Genomic DNA, 10,458 nt, shown 5'->3' on the forward strand with positions numbered 1-10,458 from the left:
AAAGGTTGAAGCTCTGGTCATCGTCATCCACGGCGTAAACCTTCTTCTCCTCCTCTATCACCACAATTTGGTTGATATTATGTGCCAACTTGGGAGTAGTGAAGTAACTACACCAAGTTTGGGTCTTTGGATCGAATACCTCCGCCCAGTTTGAGGAATCATCAACTTCCTCTCTTCGGCACCCTCCAAAAACGTAAATCTTTCCGTCTACTAGGCTTACCGAGGGGGAAACACGAGCCATCTTCATGGACGGGACGCAACACCATCTCTGAGAGAAACAGTCGAGGAACAAGACTTCGGGAGTTGGATCGCCGTTTATGATTCCACCAATTACATAGATTCCCCAATCCACCACCACGAAAGAGGATGACTCTGGAGCCAAACAGGGGTGCGATGGGATCGGCTTCAGCCAAGGGTACCTGTGAGGACGAACCAACGTGGGGTTGGGTCAGGTAAGATCCGCAAGTAGACGTAGAAAGACGCCTCCGTGCAACCAATGAGTGATCGCGAGCGGCAGAGCTCAGGGGAAGCCACAAAAGTGCGGTGTCTCTTGGAGACGAGAGATAAGGCTGCTTGGTCCAATCTCGAGGCGAGCCAAGTAACTCACAACCACCTCGTCCGACAATCCAGACCACGACGGAGACGCCTCTTTCATCTTCTTCCTCCTTTTATCTTCTGGCTCGGCGTAATTGGACGACATCGTCGTCGACTGCTCTAGCATTCCCAATTCACAACTCTGTACACCAAAAATTACAGATCTCCACGATCTGATTTATTGGTTATGGATTGATATCAATCTTTTCTTGCGATAAAATTTCTCCTTCTTTAGATCGGCGGATCTGGTGAAGAGAGAGACGGTTTCCGACACAAACTAGTTTATAAACTTGTATGGTTTTTTAACAAAAAAAAAAAGTAAAGGAAGAAACAAGTAGTACTTGTACTTTTTCCTACTTTTTTACTCTGTACTTGTACCTTTTCTTTTACTCTGTACTTGTGATTTTGCTTTGTCTTGTAGTTGTCGGCCTAAGGTATTTGACTTGTATTTGGGTATTTAGACAAACTGGAGAAATCAAATTTACATATCTGGGCCTCATTATTCTGTAAGCTCTTTTACTATGGGATTTAATAATACACATTTGGGCCTTATTACTATGCAGGCTTTGATCTTCCTCATCCAATCCACCATTCCCTTTAAACCTAGTAAACCTTCTTGTCATGCCGTATTTTGGACGTAAATAATCTAAGCCCTTGCATTACTTAGTTAAAAAAGTGGTCTATAATCAATTAATTTACTACTAGGTGTACACCATACTAGAGTAAATTAATAATACACAAAACTAGATTAAGGAGACGGAGATAATTAGATCAAGTTATCAATTTTCCAAGTAAAAGAAAAAAATTGGATTTGGTTTGCTTTGTTGAGTATCTAAAGGATCATCAACCCATGATGAGATTCTTCTCCGTTACGTTGGCTGGTAATTCAATCTCCGGCGAAGTGTTGTTGATACGGCGTCGCATAGGAGAATGCATTCTCAAATAAAAGTTGAGGAAAAGCAACAAAATCGCACCGTTGAGAACCGAGTTTAAACCCCACGCGCCGATCCCATTGCATCCACCTTTAAAGAGGTGCATCGTAAGAACCCCAGCGTGAGACACGAGATTGCAGCCCACGAGAACCAACTGACAATTCACCACAAACGAAGGGAAAGCCAAACCGGGTAAACCAAACCCGGTCCAGAATCTGTACCCGTAAACCACCGAGTAAACCAGCGTCGTCGATAAAATCGCTAGAATCTGGTACGACTGCGAGAATTCGAGCCAGAGGAACGACGTGAAGGCCATGGCGGAGTTGCAGAAGAGCTGTGACACGGCGAGTCTCCGGCGACGCAAAACGGCGAAGATCGTACGAAACATGTGGAGGAAACGTGTGAGGTAAAACGCGTATGACCAAAAGAAGACACGACCGGAGGGACGAGTCCCGAGAGGGAAGCAGAGAAGCCACTGGAGAGGAGTGGCGGTTTTGCTCCGCCGCCAGAACCACCGTGTATCACGGATCTCCGCGGCGGCTGAGAGGAGAATTCCGGCGAAAATGGTGGCGGAGAGAAGTGACATGAGAAGGCTGTGGAGTTCGGGGATGTGGCCTAAAGGAACGGACCGGTTACGGCGGAGTACGGCGGAGAGGATGATGTGGAGGGTGGAGGAGACGGCGATGTAGAGAGATATTGAGGTGAAGAGGAAAGACCACGTGGAGCCCCATGATTGGCTGTTGCTCCAACGGAACCCGACGATGTATGGATGCTCTGAGAGGTAGTATGTGAGAGAGTTGATCAGAGCCGTTGACATGGTTTGATTTTGATCGGACGGTGTCGGTGATGGTGGTGATCACGGTGACTCTTCTTCTTTCTCTCGAGTGTGTCTCTAGCTTATATGTGTGCGTGCATCTTTTTTTACATATTTAAGCTTTTTAAAAAGGATGATTTATATCGTTTTCGTTTTCCCAATAATTGGTGTAACGAAATGGCCGGTCTTTTCATGAAAGCAAAATAATGTGGACCAATATTAATTGTCATATTAAATTTCCAATGTGAATTGATTTTGTTAAACGTTAATGAAAATTACGGTCTTAATTGAATTTTACCTTTATAGTCGAAATAGCAAACTATATTTGAATAGAAAAATTGGTACACGTCAAGTTGATCATTAGATTAGATACATTAACGTTTAAGTGTCTATGTCTAGATAAAAAAAGCAGGTGGGAAAACCAAAGAAGAACCTCTCTGGACATAAACTGTGTCTATATCTTCGTGGTTAAGAGTTTAATTAGTTTACTCAAGGAGGGGTAGATGAGAAAGAGAGCATTACTTTAAAAAGTTAAAACAACATGTAAACATCGGAATATGCGACCTGGCGATTGTTACGAAGATGAATCATCAGTAAGGCACAGTAACGAGTTATTAATTTATTTCACACAATTTGATGACCAGCTAAGATAAATCAAGATAATTTGATACGTATCGAATAAATTTAGTAAAAAAAAGTTGTCCTAATTGTTGTTTTGGCAATACGTACGCGTTATAGTACTTCTTTTTATTCTTATGAGTTAAAGAAATTATTTATTGCGTTTAAGTACCAAACAATGAAACAATGGATTAAACTATTAAACTAGTATCCTAATCGTTATTATGGAAGGAACTGTAATATACATCTCTTTCACTATGAGTAATTCGGTTTTGTCCACGTGATATTATTTTCAACAAAGTGACTCTTTTTCTTTTGTCTCATTTTCTTGTGGCCTACCAAACTCAGATTTTTTAGTTTACACGGTCGTAGTTCATTTCCTTGTGAATTAATCAAAAGGAGACTTGGACGGTGAACATACAACAACTACTCCCACGCAGAACATGCTCTACCCATCATTAATGTAAGTCCGACGTTATTAAGCATATGTTATACATGTTCTATTTAGAAACTAATACTGTACTATCATTTAGAAGCTCCATGGAAAACGGATACGTGGTATTTATAAGAACACAACGACTGAATACATAATGTATACATAAGCTCTCCTCACCTAAAGCCAATGATTTGGCTAGGGATATTGCTTTAAGTGTTACACGGGATGGACGATTCACGTTATATTTGGCTTTGGGTGGTCCGGCATGGTTACACAACTTGATTGAGGGTGACAAACGCGATGGAGATTGAGTTCTTGCACGTTTTGGATTGCTCTTTTTTCAGGATTTTGTCTTTAATTTTTGTCAAGTTTTCATTTTGCTTCAATTTTGTTCCCAAACTTCTAGTTAATTTATAAAAGCAGCCTTAAAAAAAAAAAAAAGGGGGTTTGATATATATATGATAGAGGTTTATCACAGTATATCATTACAAATGATTCTTTTTATCTACTCTTCGAAATTACATAAGCCGCACTATTAGAACCTTTTTTTCTCTGTCTTATTCTCTTTTTTTTTTTTTTTATTGTCCCTAGAAAGATTATGCAGTTATCAAAATAGTTGTTGTACACAATTTTGGGGGTCAGTTTTTATCTTTCTCAGGTTAGGTAGGATAAGGAAACACCAAAAAAATCAATTCTGTAGAGTTCCAAGAATCTTGGAAACAGCAGCAGAAGGTTTGGGATTAAACAGCTTCTTCAGCTCATCGTACCTCCCAACATCAAAATCCTGAGTTTTCATCAGTTTCCTCTGTCTAGCCTCAAACCTGCTTTGGTAAAACCCTTCAAAGGAAGGCTCCCTCGATGTCCTGAGGAAAAAAGTGTAACCCGCCATGAAATATACCGATGTGACATAGAAACAGATTGGCTCCATAACATCCCAGGTGAGATCCCAGAACGTTAGCCTCATGAACCCTGCGGTCTGGATGATCAAGTAACCTAGACCAGCCCAAAGCTCTCTTCTCACCAAAGAATGTGCTTTCTCGTCTATGACCGTCTTTATGGCTTCAAGCTCTTTTAGTTCATTTCTTCTTGGGTCATTTGGGCTACGGATCTGTGGTAAAGGAAGCAAGCCTTCAATGGACTTGGTTACCTGATCACACACAGGAAAAAGACCAAAATCAGAAAACTGTTGGGTAAAACAAGAACTTCACCTCCTCTTTTAAGCTTTAGTGACAGGAATAACATTCAAAACACACAAAACAGCTTATGATCAGCGATACTAATGACTAATTTTTGAATTAGTCCACCCTCATAAGAAAAGGCACCGATGAGCAAAGAAACCATAGAAACAGAGAACAACACACAACTAAAACTTAAATCAATTATCTTTCCCATCAGATTTGATGACCAGTTATGCAATTTTTTTTTTCTTTGGGTTTTGGTATCAAACCCAAGGCCTCCATAGAAAGTGTTCCTCTTTGTCACCACTTCAAACTGAGAACCCTCCTACATGCATCTAGGTGACACAGAGGTTTCCGAATCTCCTGTTGAGAATTCGATGCACAAGAAAAGAATTCAACCGTAACAAACAAACAAAAAAAAAATATATCAGTTTTCAATAGCTTCCAAATCAAATCAAACCAACAAAGAAACGTACAAAAAACTTTGAAGGAACCTAACTGCTCTTTTGTTTAACAACACACACAACAAACACGAAGGTCGTATCATGCAAATGGAAGAGAAACATAAAACAAGAGGAGGGAGAAGAAGTTATACCTGATCAGGTCTTAAACAAACAGAATCACCCAAAACGATTACGTTTCCAGAATCGTCAAGCATCTTAGCGATCCAAGGTCCTTGAGAAGGATCCAACGAAGAATCACTACAAACACGTACGAAATCAGAGTAACGAATCCAGATTTTCCCGGTCTCCAACAGCTTCGTTTTAACAACTTCGATCTGTGACGCTCTTAGCAACTTCTTAACGTCTTGCACTGTAAGCCCCAACGACTCCGTCTCCTCCTTATCCTTCTCCACCATCCGATGATGAGAAAGCCCGTCTAATCGGATCCTGTCCTTGTTCACATCCATTTCTCGAAGCTTCTCAATCAAACCCTCCCCAATCGACATCTTCATAGTACCATCCGCCCGACTCATTGAGATTTTGTGCAAAAACCTCCTAGAAATCGTCAAATCACCAGGCTCCGGATCAATCGTGGCTTCTCCTAGATCGTTAGGAACCCTAGTTCGCAGGGCTAACGAAGAAGACGAGATACGACAGTTCATTAAACCCTGCGACGCCATTTTTGACATATTGAACAAACGATGCGACAAAAGCTTATTCATCATCACCATTGCAAATACAAAGAGAAAAAAAAAGAAAATGAATTTGATTTTCAATAAACTTAGTTGAGAAAATTGAAACAGCAAGTAAGAGCTTTATATAGGTAACCAAAGTCCTCTGTTACAGAACAGAACATTACGTTAACTCTTCTCTCAAAGTCTTGTTGTGCCGGAAGATCATACACGTCAGCAGAGATATCACGAGATATTCAATATTACGCTGCCTTTTCGTGAATATGAGCTCGAGATTTTGATAGCTGACTACCGTCCACGTGGTTGGATTTATGTTGATGATACGGCGGTGCCTCCATAACCGTCCGATTTACATTTCCTCCTTTTTTATTTATTAACATATCTCAAATAAATTTTTTGGAAAACAGATTTAGGAAAAAAAAAGGCAAAAACGTGTCGCCACATTTTCTGTTTTATCTTGTTTACGTGTAGTTAATGAGAAGTTTATCTCTTGCATTTAGTACGTCAATGGTAATATTAAAGCGATTATTATTATTTTGGGTGATGTAATAATGTCTATATAAGGAAACACAGATTTTTTTTTCTTTTTTAAACAATGACGTGTTGCCACATTTTTCTGTTTTTAACTTTTTATCTTTTACAACTAGTAAGTGTGATGTAATAATGTGTGTGTATGGTAATTTTTAACACACGGACGTGTCGCCACATTTTCTGTTTTATCTTCTAAAATGGTGAGTTACAATTTACAAGAAATATAAAATTTTGTGTGTGTAAACGAATATTATCATCGGTTTGTGTCTAAAATACATTATGAACTGGTTTAATACAAATTGGTGAGGTTTTAATTGTTGGTTTAAAGTTTTGGTTTAGGTTTATATGGCGCTTGTAAATAATGAGCTCTTGAATTCATTTCCCCAAATGAGTATGGTTACCCTTAAAATGGTAATATCTCTAAATATAAATTAGTCTTATCTCCAAAGATTAATCATGATTCTTGGATAACCTGTAAGACTAATGAAACATATAGTATAATACTAGTAAGAATCATGATTAATGTTTGGAGATATGACTAATTTATAAAAATCTTTAAATAAAAATTAGTCTTATTGTGTGGGATAATTATGTATTTCATTTCACTTAGAAAAACAACAAGAGAAACACATGGGATGATCTCTCTACCATTAGGGCAACAATATCGGTAGTATCTTAGGAAAAGGTTGTTAAACACTGTTTTAGTTTTTTATGAATTAATTGTGTTTTGTTTTGAATATAAGAACCCATGAACTCTTAGTTAAAATTTTCTCCTTCAATGGTAGGTTCTAATTTTGGGTTTCTTATTTTTGAAAATAATGTTTTTTGAAATTTAAGAATTTTAAATAGAATAGAAGTAAGATTTTATAATAACAGAAAATATTGTGTGGGATAATTATGTATTTCATTTCACTTAGAAAAACAACAAGACAAACACATGGGATGATCTCTCTACCATTAGGGCAACAATATCGGTAGTATCTTAGGAAGAGGTTGTTAAACACTGTTTTAGTTTTTTATGAATTAATTGTGTTTTGTTTTGAATATAAGAACCCATGAACTCTTAGTTAAAATTTTCTCCTCCAATGTAAGTTCTAATTTTGGGTTTTTTATTTTTGAAAATAATGTTTTTTGAAATTTAAGAATTTTAAATAGAATAGAAGTAAGATTTTATAATAACAGAAAATATTACATTTAATTAATTTTAGAACATACAAAACATAATTAAAACGTTAATACATACAATAGAATAGAAGTGCAATTCATATTTTATTACTTATTGATGTATCCATAAATTTAGTGTGCAAAGAAAATAAAATAAATAAAAATAAATGGTTTTGAAACCCAAATATTTTTCACCCATGATGTTTGTTTTCATGAGAAACTCAAAACTCACAATACCACAAAAGAAAAAAAAACTGAAAGTAAAATTTACCAAACCATTACAAGGACTTAGAGCTCATATAGCAGAGATACTTATGAATTTCTTCACTCGGCTCTAGATTGACCAGCTCGAGAAGAGAGGATGATACCAACAATGAGACCGTACAGCGCAAGTGCTTCAGCAAATATGAGAATCAGAATCATTCCCACGAACAACTTTGGTTGTTGCGCATTGGCTCTGCATCACACAAAGACACAAGATTACAAAGACAAACACACTAACATTATAACACACACATAGCAACGATATCAGGAGCTACTGCTAACTCATATACCCTTAGATTCTCACATCCAGTAACAACAACTAACACAACCAATTTCTAACAGAAAAGTAAAAGACTTTACGATACCAAATCAAGAAAGAACAGCTCTAGTATGAAAAGAACTAAGCTTTCGTGATATTGAATCAATCAAAAACTACCTTGATGTTCAACTTCATCATCACAGGTTCATAAAGTTTGAATATTTTCGTGACTCAAAGTATGAACAAAGAATCGAGATTTGACAGAGAATCAAACCAAACCAAACAAGCCTAAGATATGTTTAAGAAAAAAGTTCAACATCTTAGAACAAATTGAATTAGCCAGCCTATAGATAATATCATCTTGGAAAAAATGACAACACTATGATCTGTATTAGTGTTTTTTACCTTCCAGTACCGAGTTTCTCAACTGCTTGAACAAGTGCTTCTACCTCAGTAACTGTGAAAGGTCGACGGATTCTGCGGTGTGCAGCCTGCTGCTGCTGTTCACTTTTTTTTGGGTTTACGACAAAGTGGTCCAGGAGACAAGTCAGTAAAGTGCTCACTGCGTCTACCAATCAATACGCAGAAACTCATAGTAAATTTACAGAACAGATGAAATTTCCCGGAAACAAGCCAAGAAGACCAAGACCTCTGATCTTACCGTCACAAAGGGGACCTGGCTCTGCACTCGCTTTACCGCTTTTTCTACAGCAATTTTCAACAGAAGCAGATGAAACTTACAGACAAATAGGTAGAGTTTTAATTGATGGTAGCAAGCAATCCTGGATCCTGACTGATCTTGTTGTCATTTCCTAGAAAGTTGTAGTAAGCAAAACAAAACTCAAGACAAATGATGAATCTTCAATTTATTCCCAACAAGTCTGATCAAAGAAATCATGGTTTAACCAAATAAACACTTAGATTACATATCTTTAAAGTAGTCTCTGCTAATCAGAAACCAACCACAGGAAACTCCACTAAACAGAGTTTAGAGTTTCCGAGTTTTACATTCAAATCCCATCTTAATCAGTCAATCTTATAGAGAGACAAATAATCTGATTATCGCATATCATAAGTTCTCCAGCTTCAGTAACAGAAGAAGCCGAGAGAGAACAATGAAAAGCCATTAACAACAACAATACAAAGCAAAGACTTTTTTGTTTTTCAGATTACATAATCCGACCACTCGGATATATGCGATGTCTGGTCCATAATCAAACCAGGAATCTTATCATGCGTTTTCGGATTATCTTTACCACCAAGCAACCTCGCCGGATTTCCAACAGCCGTCGTACGAGGCGGCACATCTTTCAACACAACCGATCCAGCACCAATCGTCTTCCTTGCTGGACTTAGATTTCTCTCACTTCATCTCTAATGCAACAAAGTCCCGATAGAAAAGCACGTAACCTACCCTACCCTACCCAGATTCAAATCAAATCCACCGACCAAGCCAGAGAATCTTCAACGATTATAATTAATCCACTCTAAAACTTTCCGATGAATCGCCCTTCTCTCCATTCCCATCGAATCGTCTTCTCTCCATTCCCAATTGAATCCAAACGGTCCTTCGATTCCAAACCTTGAAGCTTCTGATTCCAAATTGTTTTCTCGTTTGGGAGATTCAATTGTGAGAGAAAGAGAGAGAAAGAGAGGAGAAGTAATAAAATCAATCTTTCTAATTTTTTTTTTTCTTTTGTATTTTTTATTAGCCTCACAGACAGTTGAGTATACTATATAAAGGGAGATCTTACATTTTTTCTTTTGTTTTGATTTTTTTTTTAACAAAGCATTAAGAACTCCTCTATCAACCTCTCTATCAACCTCCGATGGATAAAGTCTTACATACACAACCCACGAAAACTCAACAAATTTCTCTCCTATGTATACTCTCCGAGGAGCCATGAAGAAGTCTATTATCCAGATCTCACCCACCTTGCTTCTCTAATAGCAGCAACGTCCATCCTTTTAACCACTGGTACAACGGTAACTCCCAAACCTTTTTTCAAATTTCTCATCGAATAACCTAGATCTGAAAGCTTCCCCTAAACCAAAATCTAATCTGTGTTATGCGAATGAGATAATCCAAGGCTACTGATTTCCCCACTGCATTTACTCCTCCCCAACCGATTAGCCAAACCTTTTTAAACCTTTTGTTTCAAGCAAAAACCAATTTCCCGCCTTTTTGTTCTCTACCGTATCCTTCTCACCGTCTCCTGTACTGCAAAACACCATTGCAAACCGTATTCCACACTATCTCAAAGGAAAAGAGATCCAACAAGACTATTCCCCCCACCTCACAAGAGAATCCGATCCCCTGATCTTGACACTTTAGATCTAATCCAAGATAACTCCCTCACAGTCATTGGCCGACTCACAAACCCNCCAAGCAACCTCGCCGGATTTCCAACAGCCGTCGTACGAGGCGGCACATCTTTCAACACAACCGATCCAGCACCAATCGTCTTCCTTGCTGGACTTAGATTTCTCTCACTTCATCTCTAATGCAACAAAGTCCCGATAGAAAAGCACG

At 38.1% G+C, this 10,458-nt stretch overlaps 2 protein-coding genes and 1 long non-coding RNA gene across 3 annotated transcripts; all 3 read right to left on the reverse strand.

The window, feature by feature from the left end:
* Positions 1,260-2,480, reverse strand: LOC109124888 (elongation of fatty acids protein 3-like). Its single transcript, XM_010433825.2, has one exon. The coding sequence runs from the start codon at positions 2,341-2,343 to the stop codon at positions 1,438-1,440; it is 906 nt and encodes a 301-aa protein (XP_010432127.1). The 5' UTR covers positions 2,344-2,480; the 3' UTR covers positions 1,260-1,437.
* Positions 3,821-5,746, reverse strand: LOC104716451 (calcium uniporter protein 1, mitochondrial-like). The gene is made up of 2 exons (XM_010433830.2): positions 5,168-5,746; positions 3,821-4,541 (listed from the first exon to the last, which is right to left on the reverse strand). Exons 1-2 carry the CDS (start codon positions 5,744-5,746, stop codon positions 4,083-4,085), a joined length of 1,038 nt encoding a protein of 345 aa, XP_010432132.1. The 3' UTR covers positions 3,821-4,082.
* Positions 7,595-9,746, reverse strand: LOC104716452. Its single transcript, XR_756052.2, has 3 exons — positions 8,587-9,746; positions 8,331-8,493; positions 7,595-7,859 (listed from the first exon to the last, which is right to left on the reverse strand). It is a non-coding gene; the product is annotated as an uncharacterized LOC104716452 (long non-coding RNA).

This window comes from Camelina sativa, chromosome 10, assembly GCF_000633955.1.
Source record: "Camelina sativa cultivar DH55 chromosome 10, Cs, whole genome shotgun sequence".
Lineage (NCBI taxonomy): Eukaryota > Viridiplantae > Streptophyta > Magnoliopsida > Brassicales > Brassicaceae > Camelina > Camelina sativa.

Bases quoted from the DNA above. Each gene is read 5' to 3' on its own strand.
- LOC109124888 (XM_010433825.2), bottom strand. From the start codon at position 2,343: ATGTCAACGGCTCTGATCAACTCTCTCACATACTACCTCTCAGAGCAT.
- LOC104716451 (XM_010433830.2), bottom strand. From the start codon at position 5,746: ATGGTGATGATGAATAAGCTTTTGTCGCATCGTTTGTTCAATATGTCA. The intron at 4,542-5,167 runs GTATAACTTCTT...GTGTGTGATCAG, and splicing joins TTTGTTTAAGACCTGATCAG to GTAACCAAGTCCATTGAAGG.